This window comes from Eumetopias jubatus, unplaced genomic scaffold (genome assembly GCF_037043125.1).
Source record: "Eumetopias jubatus isolate StellerSeaLion01/CBP00866 unplaced genomic scaffold, mEumJub1_p1.0 scaffold_8, whole genome shotgun sequence".
NCBI classification, from domain to species: domain Eukaryota; kingdom Metazoa; phylum Chordata; class Mammalia; order Carnivora; family Otariidae; genus Eumetopias; species Eumetopias jubatus.
The window spans coordinates 30,048,834-30,064,126 of record NW_028274814.1 but is presented as its reverse complement, the minus strand read 5'-3'; the positions used below and the strand labels follow the sequence as shown (position 1 = coordinate 30,064,126).

The 15,293-nt window shown below is 39.4% G+C and overlaps 1 protein-coding gene across 1 annotated transcript in view; it reads right to left on the bottom strand.

Annotated features, from left to right (window-relative positions):
* GDI2 (GDP dissociation inhibitor 2) overlaps positions 1-15,293 on the bottom strand; it is a 31,213-nt gene that overhangs the window by 7,631 nt on the left and 8,289 nt on the right. Inside the window, exons 2-6 of the mRNA XM_028114664.2 lie at positions 14,150-14,257; positions 12,184-12,283; positions 9,314-9,448; positions 3,888-4,086; positions 3,522-3,653 (exon numbers count right to left, since the gene is read on the bottom strand). Of these exons, the coding sequence (XP_027970465.1) occupies positions 3,522-3,653; positions 3,888-4,086; positions 9,314-9,448; positions 12,184-12,283; positions 14,150-14,257 (674 nt within the window). The remainder of the gene's footprint in view (positions 1-3,521; positions 3,654-3,887; positions 4,087-9,313; positions 9,449-12,183; positions 12,284-14,149; positions 14,258-15,293) is intronic.

The following is a 15,293-nucleotide window of genomic DNA, read 5'->3' as shown; positions in this document are numbered from 1 at the left end:
TCTCCAAATGTTTAGCAATTAAGCACTACACCTTCAAAAAAACCCAAGGATTAAAGAAGAAAAAAAAAAAAAAACCCAGAAGACACAGGATACCATAGTGAATGATACATATTTAGAGAGAAATTTTAAACCGTTTAAGTCCCATGTTAGAGACAGAAAGTAAAATCAATGAGCTGTTTCACCTTTAGAAACTTAGAAGAAGGGGCGCCTGGGTGGCTGTCGTTAAGCGTCTGCCTTCGGCTCAGGTCATGATCCTGAAGTCCCAGGATCGAGCCCCACATCGGGCTCCCCGCTCAGCGGGAAGCCCGCTTCTCCCTCTCCCACTCCCCCTGCTTGTGTTCCCTCTTTCTGTCAAATGGATAATTAAAATCTTTAAAAAAAAAAAAAAAAACCTAGAAGAAAACTAAACCCATGTAGGAAGAAGAAATTAAGAAAGAACAAAATCGATAAACTAGAAAATAAGCTACAGAGGAAATAAAACTAAGAATTTGGTACTTTGAAAAGATTAATAAAACTGATAAAATCCTACCAAAAAAAGAGAAAATATGAATGACCAATCACAACAATGAAGGTAGGAGCTTCACTACAGATCCTAGACACTGAAAGGATAATAAAACAAAATATTATGGGGCGCCTGGGTGGCTCAGTCAGTTAAGTGTCTGCCTTCGGCTCAGGGGTCGTTATGATCCAGGGGTCCTGGGATCAAGTCCCAGTCGGGCTCCTTGCTCAGTGGGGAGCCTGCTTCTCCCTCTGCCCCCCGCCCGGGCCTATGTGCTCTCTCTCTCAAATAAATAAAATCTTTTAAAATATATATATATATATATTATGGACAACTTGATTATCAGAAGATTCAAGAACTTATGTGAAATGGTCAAATTTCTTGTAAAACACAACAGACGAAAATAAATGGAACATCTGAGTAGCCTGATTTCTAATTCATGTGTGTGTACACGCGCACATGCAAATTACATCCAACAATAAAATAAAAGGAAAATACATCATAAGTGTTGTTTACCCTGGGAATGCAAGGCCAGTTTAATATCCAAAAATCAATCTATAGTTCACCATAGCAATAGCATAAAGAAGAAAATCTGCGTTATTAATTCAATGTCAACACCCATTCGTAAGAAAACTCCCAGCAAGCCAAGAAGGAATTCATTCCAACAAAGCCATCTACAAAAACTCTATTAAAAAACGTTTAGTAATAAATCAAGAATGTCCATGCTCAACAGCAGACAACTTTACAATAAAGTTGAGACAGTTTCATTAACAGCAACATCTAAATAACATAAAACACTTGTGAATAAACGTGAATTGGTGCTGGAGCCGTACAATGAAAGCGTCGGGGCACTAAGACAACACCCAAGTCCATGGAGAGAACAGCACGTCCACGGAACTATTTCCACGGAAACAGTTTTCCACGGAAAACTATTACTGAGAGACTTCTCCCCCAGACTGATCTACACATGTAAACTCACTCAATCCCGGTCAAAATCCCAGCTTTTGTCCTAGAAATTGACAAGCTGTTCTAAAATGTATATGGATATAGAAATGCAAAGGACCTAGAAGAGCCAAAACAATTTTGAAAAAGAACAAAACTGGAGCTGTCTTTCATTACTTGATTTCAAGACACAATGTAAAACTAGAATAAAACCTGACTGGCTCAGTCAGTGCAGCACCTGACTCCTGATCTGGGGGTTTGGAGTTTGAACCCCATGCTGGGTGCAGAGATTACTTAAAAATTAAGAAAAAAAGTCCTTGGGGCGCCTGGGTGGCACAGTTGGTTAAGCGACTGCCTTCGGCTCAGGTCATGATCCTGGAGTCCCGGGATCGAGTCCCACATCGGGCTCCCTGCTCTCTGACCCTCTTCCCTCTCGTGCTCTCTATCTCTCATTCTCTCCCTCTCAAATAAATAAATAAAATCTTTAAAAAAAATAAAAAATAAGTCCTGAAGGGGCACCTGGGTGGCTCAGTCAGTGAAGCATCTGCCTTCGGCTCAGGTAATGGTCCTGGGATCGAGCCCCGCATCGGGCTCCCTGCTCCACAGGAGGCCTGCTTCTCCCTCTCCCACTACCCCTGCTTGTGTTCCCCTCTCGCTGTCAAATAAATAAATGAAATCTTTGAAAAAAAACAAAAAACAAAACCAGAATATTCGAGATGCTAGGGTAATGGCATAAGAAAAATAAACTAATGGAACAAAACAGATACATATCTATGGCCAACTGATTTGCCACAAAGGCACTAACACAACTGGAAAATAAAGTCTTTTCAGCAATGGTGCCAGAAGAACTAAATCTGGGCACAGAAAAAAAGAACTTCAAGCCCTACCTCACCTCACACACAAACATTATTTCACAATGAATTGCAAATTTAAACACAAAGCCAAAACTGAAGTTTCTAGAAAAAGACACTGGAGGCTATCTTTGTGCTCTTGAGGCATGCAAAGCTTTCTTAGATAGGACCCAAAAAGCACTAAACATAACTAAAAAACTTGATATATTATCAAAATTTAAAACTTCCACTGATCAGGAGACAAGGCACACACTGGGAGAAAACATCTATAATACATATATCTGACAAAAGACCTGCCACCAGCATTCAAGATCTCCTACAAATCCAAACCAGAAAAGATAACCCAATCTTTAAAAACGTGTAAAGACATCAACAATCACATCACAAAATCATACAAATGGCCAAAAAGCTCATGGAAAGGTGATCAACCTGAGTTCTCAGGACTTGCAAGGTCAAGCCAGAGTGAGAGAGCATGTCACACCTCCTCGGGTGATGAGAATCAGGAAGACGGACAGCACTGCGACAAGGCGGGGGGAGCAGCCCACGGAGCAGTGGGGACCACCCCCCAGCCCCCTGACCGCAGCAGGGCCGGCAGGCGGCACCACCGCCCCGCAGGGCCGCTTGGCGGGGTCTCCTGAGCACACACGTCTATCCTCCGTAGCAACCAGCGGTCCTGGCCCTGCATATTTACCGGGCCACAGAGACGTTCAGTACTTGCACTCCCAGCGGCCCAACCTGGAAACCGCCCGGATGTCCAGCAACAGGAAACTGTGGTCCATGTGCAAAGGGAAAACCACTCCATATTTTTAAAATGAACCACAGTATATGCAGCCACATAAATGAATCTCAAACATATCGTTAAACAAAAGCCAGCCACAAATGAGTCCACTTCGTCTTATTCCTTTTATATGAACTTCCAGAACATGCACGAGGAATCTACGGTGAAAGAAGTCACAGATGGAGCTGCGGGGGGGGGGGGTGGTGGTGATCATGAGGTGACACAGGGGGCTTCCCGGACTAAACAATTTCTTCTCTTGATTGCAGCATTGGTTACACAGGTCTGTACACTTATGAAACTGAACTTTTTACTGTAGATCTGTGGTTTCATCATATATAAAGTTTATTTCAATAAAAAGAAAAGCACCTCACGGCTCACAGACCTCCCACCATTCCCAGCCCCGTGGCCTGTACTCCCACGGAAGGAGACCAGGTTAGTGACAGGCACTGACCTCGCAAATCCCTGTGGCAGCTCTCCGAGGCCGTAGAGTGGGTAAAGGTATGGGCTTTTGCCGTATCTTGCCAGAGACTCACTGTAAAGCTTAATCCTGTTAATGGTTTCACAACATGGCTGATCTAGATAGCTAAAATAAAGGAAATAAATATTAGAAAATAAATATTTAAAATGTTTTTCTAAAAAGATTTTATTTCACTACTTTCACATATTACCTAAAAGGTTCTAACACTAATTTACAGCTGGAACCTTTCATAATATAACATGGTTATCTACTTGTTTTGTTAGAACTTCCATTCTGGAGAACTGAGAAATTTGGTGACAGTTCCAAGAAAAATATAAATCTAAAACCCAAAACACTTACTCATCGGTTCTGTAAAGTGCCAGGGCATGGCCAGTAAAATCTATGACATCTTGTCCCAAGTCAAATTTCTTGTACACCTCTCGCATTGCAGTCTTCTTAGGATCGATGCCCTCAAAAGTTCTGGGATCTTTCTCATCAAAGTTGGCAACATACACTAGGAATTTTCTGAAGCGACGTTTTTCAAACAGTCCCATTAAGCCTAAAGAATTTGTCAAAAAGCAAACATTCACACTAGGACACTGTGGAAAAGACAGTGTGAGAGGCAAGGTTAAATGTGCCACATTATGATCTGAGGCTTCTCTAAGGAAGTGTGCGGCGTTAAGACAGGGGCTTGTACACAGTATGGCTTCCACCTTCACTACGCTTTCTGATAAACCAACATAATTACAACAGATCAGTTATTAAGTCTTCAATTCTACAATCTCAAGTAATTACAACCAGTACTTAATTAAATGGAATATGTTTAATTATGTCTCTTATTAGGAACAAGGCAAATATGACTATGAAAAAACTATTATTCACAACAGCATCCACCTGAATGTTCTTCTTTTGACAACTCTGATCTATACTCAGCCAACTGCCTAAAATTCTGAATGCTCCTCCTTTCTCTGTGTGCTAACATTCACTCCAGCATTTCACAGAAAAGATGATTATGCTGCTGGACACTTACTTTAATAAAGTCCTAGATAATCAGTTAACCACTTTTTATACTAAAAAAAAAAGCTAGGGAGACAGGTATAAACTACTTCATAAACCCTCAGCTCTCTTACTGGTCAGCAGTCCTACTTGAGTATACAGCTGCTAGGAAGACAAGACCAAAGGGAAAAAATGTTCTGGCTCTATCCCCTTTCCTAAACTATGTGACTACTTTAAAAACAACAAACTCTCGTGAACAGTGTAATGGTTTAATATTTTGAATATTATTTCCCCCGAGACTATAGTTGAAATCAACAAAACTGAAAATTAAAACGATCATGAGGCCACTAATGATATCTGACTACACTTAACATGTTTAAATTATATTTACAACCTAGCTTTAAAAAAAATGGACGGGGGCACCTGGCTGGTGCAGTTGGTAGAGCCTGGGACTCTTGATCTCAGGGTCATGAGTTCAAGCCCACATTGGGCATGGAGCTTACTTTAAAAGCTTACTTTAAAAGGATGAATGAATGCATGCATGCATGAAAAAATAATTTTTAAAACATTAAAAAATAAAAAAATGGGACAGAAAGTACAAGGCTAAAAAAAAATATTCTATGACCACACAAGCACCAACTTACGTTTAGTTGTCAGGAGTGAAAATAAGACCACCAATATAATACAGTTCAATTTTCCCTCTGACAATGCCTGACTGCCCTATTTAAAACTGTGCCCCCCACGTCCCTTCACCTCTCCTCACAGCATTATCACCATCTCATGTCCTCTTCCGTATTTATAGCCTGTCTCCCACTAATTTAAGCTCGAGAAAAAAAAGCATTTTTTGTTTACTTTCCCCCTCTGCTGAACCTGCCCTACCCTGAACCTAGAAGGGTACATGACCCGTAACGACATACTCCATGTTCAATTCACATACTGTCTGATGCAAGCAAATATAAGAGAAGTTATCCACATACCGGATTTACAATACAGAAAGAAAAACGTTCAACTATATGATAAAAGAGTCAGAAAAAAATCTTTTTCCAAATTACTCAGTTTTCTGAGTAGTATCTTCACATCATTTCAAATGTTGTTTTACTTTCCTTCCTTCACTTGCACACTGAGGTTTATTTACCAAAAAAAATACTTAGGTCAAGACATTTAAAACATTGAAAGTTACAAAATCCAGAGCAGTTTCATGAAGAAAATGAAAGCTTTCAACAGATACAATATTTGACCATGGAGAACGGGAAGAATACTGTTAAAATGTCCATACTTACCCAAAGATTCATTGTGGTCCCTATCAAAATACCAACAGCATTTTTCACAGAACTAGAATAATACTAAAATTTGTGCCAAACCACAAAAGACCCTGAAAAGCCAGAGCAACCTTGAGAAAGAATAGCGCTAACGGTATCACCATGCCAGATTTTAAGACTTATGACAAAACTGTACTGATCAAAACAGTCTGGTACTGGCACAAAGAGAGACCCACGGATCAGTGCAGCAGGACAGAGCCTCACGTCCATGAGCAACTGATCTACGACAAAGGAAGCACGGCCATCCAGTGGGGGAAAGACAGTTTCTTCGACAAATGGCACTGGGAACACTGGGCAGCCACATGCACACCACACACCATACACAAAAATAAACTCACAGTGGATTAAAGATCTAAATGTAGACAGGAAACCATAAAACACCTAGAAGACAAGACGGGCAGTGATTTCTCTGACATCGGCCACAGCAACTGTCTTCTACATGTTGGACTATACCAAAATAAACAGCTTTTGCCCAGGAAAGGAAACCATCAATGAAACAAAAAGGTAGCCTATGGAATGGGAGAAAATATTTGCATATGATACATCTGATAACGGGCTAAATCCAAAATACATAAAGAACTTAACTTATACAACCCAATATCAAAAAAAAAAAAAGTCTGATGAAAAAATGGGCAGAGCAACTTAATAGAACTTTTTCTATTTCTGAGGATAACCAGACACAAGAGAAGATGCCCCAAATCACTTATCAGGGAAATGCAAATCAAAACTGCAATGAGATCTTGCCATTTGTGACAACATGGATGGACCTAGAGGGTATTATGCTAAGTGAAATAAGAAAAAAAAAACACCATACGATTTCACTTACAAGTAGACTATAAAAACACAATAAATGAATAAACAAACTTACAAAAAGCAGAAACAGACCCATAAATACAGAAAACAAACTGATGGATGTCAGGAGTGGAGGGATGGGAGGCTGGGCAGAATGGGTGAAGGGGAGAGGGAGGCCCGGGCCTCCAGTCCCGGCACGAATACGTCACAGGGATGAAAGGTCAGCACAGGGAGTATAGTCAGAGGGCTGTACCAGCGCTGTGTAGTGACAGACGGCAGCTACACGTGGCAGCGAGCAGGGCACAGACTTGATGAACCACCATGTTGAACACCCGAAACTAATGGAACATTGTGGGAACCATACTTCAATTTAAAAAAAAAAATCTGACCACAGCATTAAAAAAAAAAGTGAGAGTGGAAATCAGTGTCAAAAAACACTCCTGAAGTACGGTACCCAGTACACAACCTGCCAGTGGACCTAACTGACCTAATTCCGGCTGCTGCAGGCCGCCCCGGCCTGGAGGTCACTCAGCTCTGCACCAGGAAAGGTGATTCGCTGCTGGCAAAGGTGCGCAACATAAACAGGGCTCCACGCAGTTAAGAGTGAGAATAAATAAACAAGCTAGAGATTTAAATTAAGACAGAAGAATTTGCTGGACACATTTCAAAGCCATTCATGAAAACTTCTCGAAACAATTCTGGACATATCCATGTTCAACATGACTTTAGGGGGTCAAAGATACTTCTGATGTGATTAAAATAACGCTTGACCAATCACCAAATATTTACTGGAACCTTGAGGTTTCACATGAACTGCCACAAGAACCAACAGTGAGTACAGGTCCTAAAAAAGCCAGTGTAACCTTAGGCCATGTGAACAGAAATATACTGTCCTAGAAAAGTTCTAGTCTCACTGAGACTGAGTGAGCAGACAACGCTTGGAGTACTTTGTCTAGGTTGGCTGCTGGCTCCCACGGTACTGTACACTGGATAATCTGGACAAATCAGAATTCCCAGAGAAAAGTGGCAAAGAGTGGCATATTATGTAAGAAACAACTATGGGATGGAAGCTAGAAATGTTTAGTATTAAAAAAAAAAGAACTAGAAGGTAGAGGAGAGTTGTTAAAATAGCTTTTAAAAATCTGTATTTTCAAAACAAATTATGTAATATATGGTGATTAACATAACAATAAAAAATTTAAAAAAATCTGTATTTTTATACTATATAATTATAGGTTACGAGTACAGGGTTCTAGAGTCAAACAAATCTGGCCTCAGACCAGTTCTATCAGTCATGAGCTTTGCTACTTTGGGCTTTGCTTTTCTACTTGTATACTTCAGTTTTCCCATCTGTAAACTAAAGATGCTAGTACCCACATCTCAGAGAGGCAGCAAAGGGTGGAGAAAACCCATAAAGGCCTTAGTACATACACGCCTACACATAATGTCCAAAAAATGTCAGCTATTATTAAAATTATAAAATAACTGTTCTTGTTCGTCCTTCTGAACTTCTCCACTTCTACACCTTTCCTTACACGTTCATTCTGCCGAGGATTTTCCTGCCTGCCATTCTGACTTCAAGATCTTATTCGTTAACAGAAAACCAGTTGCCAAGAAGACAGGGATCTGGTAAAAATTCATACAACTGCATACTAAAACAGGTAAATTCTACTGTATGTAAGTCATACCTTTCAACATTTTGTCCCCTGATAGCAAGAAGGAAATAAATGGAGTTAGAGAAGTTGCCAAAGTAATTCAAATTAGGTTTTTAGGTGAGAGAAGTTTCCCACACTCAAGCCAAAATAATCCCTGAGAATTTACTGGCACTTCTCCCAATCCAAACAGCTCCCTCCCCTAAACTCCGGGAGCGTTTACTATAGAAAATTCATCCACCCATTAGCTATCCAAATTCTCCTTTCTCAAACTGCTCTGTGCAACAACTCAAACACGTCTTTTTTAGGGATGTTTGCTATTGAAAAGACGTAGGAATAGAAAATGTTAATCAGGAACCTCTGGTTGAGCCGAAAGAGGAAATAATTTTGAGAAAAGAATAAAATCACTCCATACTCACTGGGAATTCCTAAAAACAGATTTCAGAGAATGACAATAGCAACAATTAGAAGATTAGTTTCACCAGAACAAAGTTCTTTCTTTTTTGGCAGGTTGGCTAAGACGCAGGTGGTCAGCTCAGTACAGTGATGGAAGTACACACGCGCTGGAGTAATATTACCAGAGGTTCGACTAATCTTCCCACTTACGTAACTAGGGGATTTCAGGCCTGAGTTCCCTCTTCTGTAACATGGAAACCCTACCCTGTGAAGGTGTTTCAAAAGTCAAATAACAAAATGAATGTGAAGTGTTCAGCACAGTGCCTAGCACACAGGAAACACCCAAAAAAACAGTAACTCTTATGAATTATCATTAGGATGAAAAGAGCATCAGCTGACCCACACCAGCACCAAGTTCCACTTAACCCTCTCTGAGCTTCGGAGGTAGGGGTTTTTGAACATTCTCTTCAATGATGTACTCTCAACTGCCCAGAACAGACATTCAATAAATACTGTTAACTGGATGAGTGGACAGATGGCTGTCAAGACAGGGGACATTAAATGTGATCTCTAAGATTCCTTTCCTTTGTAAAATCTCAATGTTCTGAGAAAATAAAATAAAATTACTTACTAGATGCCAGGGCTTCTGCTTCAGTGGAAGGAACCTTGTAGATTTTTCCTCCCTTATAGACAAAGCTCCCTTCAGTCACTTTGAAATCCAGATAGCGAGTGACCTCTGTATAAAGCAGCATCTTAACCAGCTGACCTAAAAAAGTCCCAAAATTCAAACTATAACTTAAGTCTTACTACCTTCAAAAACCAGCAGAAATAAAAGTACATTTATTGTTGGCTTATAATAATGGCTTCCCAGTTTTTTCTAACATCATCCAACAACCCCTACCAAAAAGTCTCGAATGCCATGTTCTAAACGGGACAATCAGAATGCATACCTATTGCTGAGCATATTTAGAAGTATGTTTTTAATGTTACAACTTCAAGATTAATAACTTCATCAACTTGGTTTTGTAAAATCTATATGCATAATTATTAGAGGTATGAAGTTTAGAATTATAGTTCTACTGCGAATAGGTTTGAATTTCCTGTAAGTTCCTATTATAAAGAGAGGCAACTAAAAGGCAAAAATTTTCAAGAATTTGTGTTATGTTTATATTATTCAATCTTCACTAATTAAATGAATATTAATTTCATGGGCGCCTGGGTGACTCAGTCAGTTGAGCATCCGACTCTTCATTTCCGCTCAGGTCACGATCTCAGAGTCATGAGATCAGAGCCCCGCCCCGGGCTCCAGGCTGTGCATGGTGCCTGCTTGGGATTCTCTTTCCCTCTCCCCTGTCCCTCTCTAAAATAAATAAATAAATCTTCAAAAAAATAAATAAAAAATATAATGAACATTGATTTCAGATAGAGAATAAAACCAGGCATACAATTAAAAATATCATCTGTCTATACACCAAAGAAATTTAGTCTCAAACAGGATAACAAATAAATTAACTTATAAGGTAAAATAGGTGAATTTATTTTTATAATGAAAAAATTAAACTATAAAACCATTAATGGCAAATATTAGTATTTTTATAACCTTGAGGTAAAGAGTAAAATTTTAAGCATACCCTTCCAAATCAAAAACAATAAAAAGAAAAATCAATCTATATAGCTACATGAAAAGTAAAAGCTTATGTACGAAAGAAAAATACAACACAGCTACATGCAAACCAATCACAGATTGGAAAAGATACCTTCAAATACACTAGGAGTACTTATTCCATGGTCTTTATAAAATAGAGCTCTTTCACATCAATAAGGAAAAATTTAAAAACCTCAAAAGAAAAACGTACAAAGCCTAAGGCTGGCCAATATGAAAGTCAATAAACATCTAGAAATCATTTCACTCTCTAACAAATAGATACTTTTAAAAAATCCATGGGGCGCCTGGCTGGCTCAATGTGGAAAGCATGCAACTCTTGATCTTGGGGTCATGAATTCAAAGCCCCAAGTTGAGCGTGAAGCCAACTTAAAATAAATAATCGATCCATTATTTTGCCTTTAGGTATGACAAAGTGACAAAAATTTAAATGAAGATGGGGCGCCTGGGTGGCTCAGTAGGTTAAGCATCTGAGTCTTGGTTTTGGCTCTGGTCATGATCCCAGAGTCGTGATATCGAGCCTTGACTGCAGCTCTGTGCTCAGCGGGGGGAGAGGGAGGTCTACTTCAGATTCTCTCTCCCTCTTCCTCTCCTTCTGCCCCTCTCCCAGCTTGTGCACAGGCACTCTCAGTCTCTAATAAGGAAATAAAATTTTTTTAAAAAAATTAAAATAAAGAATACTCAGGCTTAGTAAAGGTACTGGGAAAGGGTCAGTCCCACAGGCTACTGGTGAGAATCAGATCAGGCAATATAAAATAAAAGCCTTAAAAAAATCATTGTCTCTATCAAAAACTAATGATGTAATGTATGGTGATTAACATAATAAAATGAAATTTAAAAAAAATCATTGTCTCTTTCCCCACACTACGTGTCTAGGGGCGTATGGTGAGATTCAACACACACGCGCGCGCACACACACACACAGCCTGGCAGGTTATACACCAAAATATTAACCATGATTATCGATGGTGAGATTCTGGTTACATAAATTTTATTTCCTCTCTACTTATCTGTGTTTTCTAATTTTAATGAAATAACTTTACTACTCATATGATAAAAAAAAGTGCTTACAATTTATTTCAAAAGAATTTTAGGTAGGTAACTTTAAATTTCAGAGAAGGTGTCTGGGTGGTTCAGTCCGTTAAGCATCTGCCTTTGGCTCAAGTCATGATCCCAGGGTCCTGGGCTCCCTGCTCAGAGGGGAGTCTGCTTCTCCCTCTGCCTGCCACTCCCCCTGCTTGTACTCTCTCTCTCTCTCAAATAAATAAAATCTTCTTAAATAAATTTCAGCGAAAATTCAAATAAGATCTTTCCACTAAAAGAAACTATAGAATATAAACTCAAAACCAAAAAAAAAAAAAAAAAAAAACCCCAAAACAGGAAAGGGCAGCTCATACTTTAATTCATGGGACATAAACAGACTTCATACCAACAACCTAGTTTTTAATGTCATTTCAGAAAAAGGCACTAATATCATAGCAGTTTAGCTCTAATTAAAAATATGAGAAAAATGTGAAAAATAATTTTAAAAGCCTCCAAACTAGGAAAAAAACTGCTTCTAAAGGTCCAGTTACCTGAGACTGTCACAGACGCTTCCGGTTTTCACACGCACTGTGTCGTGTCCTAACCTTACGTCTCCAGAACTAGTCAGGAAGGGGTCACCCCCTCCTCCATTCTGACTGACTCCAGGTGCCTCTAACGGCCCACCGTCTACTCACCAAACTGCTGCCATGAACAAAATCTATTTTCACATACCTGGAGGAACACTCTCTGTCAAGAGCTAGAGTCTACTTTTAAATCGGATTCAATGTACCGCCAAAAGTGTCAGAATGCTTTACCATTGGCCATGAGAAACTTAGGGATTAAGTCCACGTTCCAGTCTCTTCCTCTCCCCATCGATGCTGGTGGTGCTCCTGGTATTTTAAATCTTTTGTATAACTGAAACCAAAACAAAAATCAACCCATAATGGAACAAAATTTACTTGTCATTATGCTATTCTTCCACGACGGGGTTTTGGTATCATAACTGACCACCGGCAGATGAGATAAAGTCTAACAACGGCATTTCATTTTTTATCGGATAAAATTTTTAGAGAAATTCCAATACACATCTAAGTTAAATACACCACTCATGAATGCTAAAATAAGTATTACAGAGGTAGTATTTTTTACTAGCAGAAAAGCAAGAACACAAAACAATTTGTCAATGACACACTAGCTCTGCAGATACACCATTTGTAGAAATCATTTAAACTCATTCTCTCCTGAATAAAAAGCTAACAAAAAGGCTTAATTTTGTTTCCGTAGTTATGGAAGGAATCAAAAATAAATTCTGGATTCTTCAAATCAAAAAAGACAATTAAAGTTAGTTCCAGCTAATTTATATCTTATGTGAGTTGAGTAGGAGCTCTAGATAAAAAGAAGCTTATGGTCTGAAATTTGGGAATATTCATTTTATTGCTAATGTGGAAGCGAATAAACAAAGCTGGTATATTTACTAAGAAAAAATCCCCAAGTCCTTGAATATATTCACTGGGGAGGGGGAAAAAGACAGCTCACCTTACTGAAGACTAGTAAGCGTACGCAGGGTGGAAGGAATGATGCCAACATATCACTCTACAGATTATTAACAATGAAGAGATCTGGTGGTCATTGCTTTACCTCGGGTCAGAGTTGGCATATGAAGTAACTCGAGTTCAGACATTCTATGCCTCCTGACGTGATGCAATACGAACTACACAACAATGCTTTATTATAAGCTAGCTTGGACTTTTCAAAAGAAAAAAAAGCGGGGAGATTTCTGCAGACTAAAAGAATAAAGAGAAACAACACCAAAAGCAATGTTTAAAGTAGTTAAAAAAAAAAAAAACAAAACACTGCCACCACACACAACATATGACATTCCTGGCATCACTGGGAAATCTGACTGTGGTCTGGATATCACTGTTAATTTCCTTAAATGTGATAATGAAGGATATTATGATCACGTTGGAGAATGTTATTTTTAGCCAGAGAATGCTGAAATTTTTAGGTCAAGTATCATGATGTCTCTTACTTTCAAAGATTCAAACCAGTAACAAAAAAACACATAAAGCAAATATTGCAAAATGTTAACTGCTAAATCCAGATGGAAGGTTGATCCACTGGTATTATTCTTTCAACTTTTCTGTAGGCCTGAATACAGAAAAAAAATTCTGATAAAAATATGAAGTCTATTTCATCAGTCCTGATGGATAGTAACTGGTTAACTGTGTATCTCCAGAAACACGCAGTATGGCTCGAACCCACGTGTGCGGATGCTGAACAAACCTCACCGAGAAATATTCAGCAAAACACACTTCGGAAATGCTTCGTGTGCCCACAGTCTTAAAAAAGCAGGAAGCAGGGGAGTAGAGTAAAAGGAGTCTAAAGCTCTGGAGTCTTACAACCTAGGTTCACAATCCTTCTCTGTGATTTTAATAACACAGACTACTTTGTCATCTGAAAAATGGGGATAAAAATCCCTCTGAGTAACTGGAGGGACACGTAAGACCATGTGGAAAGCTGTGGCACTGTGCTCGGCGTGTATTAAATCCCCATCAGAAGTCCATACCCTGCCCTTCAGGAGATAACCGGTAACTGCCGCCGACGGCAGTGAGGCCCCAACTGATGCATCGGCAAGCCCTAAAACTAGCCGGCCCTGAGCCAACGGGAGGCTACACAGTCTAGCTAGGAAAACCGACCCTATCCCTGAGGAGTGAGGCTGAGGCGCACGAGTACGAGTTTCAGAGAAGAAAAGGCGCACAAAAGTGCTCCAATGCTTACGTCATCCAGGGGTGTTATAGATGCACTTTCTCCTCCGTAATATGGGTTTCTGTCCATGTGAAGAACTTTCTTCCCATTCACTGACATTATACCTGACAGGATACATTCCTACAGGGAAAGCATAAGTTATCTTCAAAAGAAGTGAAGTGTTACCACATGTTTCAAACAGACACATTCTCCCCCCAGCTACTTTTTTTTTTTTAAAGCCCCTCATTAGGGGCCCCTGGGTGGCTCAGTCGGTTGAGCATCTGACTCTTGGTTTTGGCTTGAGTCGTGATCTCAGGGTCCGGGGATCGAGCCCTACATCGAGCTCCGTGCTCAGCCAGGAGTCTGCTTCTCTCCCCCGCCTCACCACTCATGCTTGCGTGTGCTCTCTCTCAAATAATCTTTAAAAAATAAAATAAAAGCCCCTCATTAAACACTCTTATAGTAACTAATACTTACGTATGTACAATATATGACATAACTTAAGGACAAAGCCCTAAAGCGACTAGGGTTCCAAGTGTGGTCTGTGGAACCCCATGGGCCTCAAGGTTAAGACTATTTTCATAACACTAAGACATTATTCACTATTTTTTCACTGTGTTGACATTAGCACCGATGGTGCAAGACCAATGGTAGAGAAAAATTAGGGCAGTAGCTCCACACTGTGCTAGTCATCATACTGTACACCACCCAGGCGCTCAGTTTAAAAAAAAACAAAAAACAAAAAACAAAAAAACAAGGCTAATTTCACTTAAGAATGTCCTTGATGAAGCATTAAAAATTTCCTCTGTTAACGTACACCCTTGAATGCCCACCTCTTTAATACTCTGTGTAACAAAATGGAAAGTCCACATAAAGTAACTCTGGCTCAAGGAAAACCTTTTGTACAACTGATTTGTTAAGCTGAACCAGCGACTTTTTTTCACGGATCATCATTTTTATTTGAAAGAACAACTGATCAATTTATTCAGACTTAGGTATTTGGCAGGTGTAGTTACAGATTTCATACTGTTATTAATCGTTTAAAAAAACCTGCCATTTATGTTTTGGTATAAATCAAAGAATATCCACAACGATGTGAAAGGCTCTCCTCCCTATTCCAACTACACATCAGTATGAGGCTTGATTTTCTTCATATACTTCAGCTAGGGCATTATCT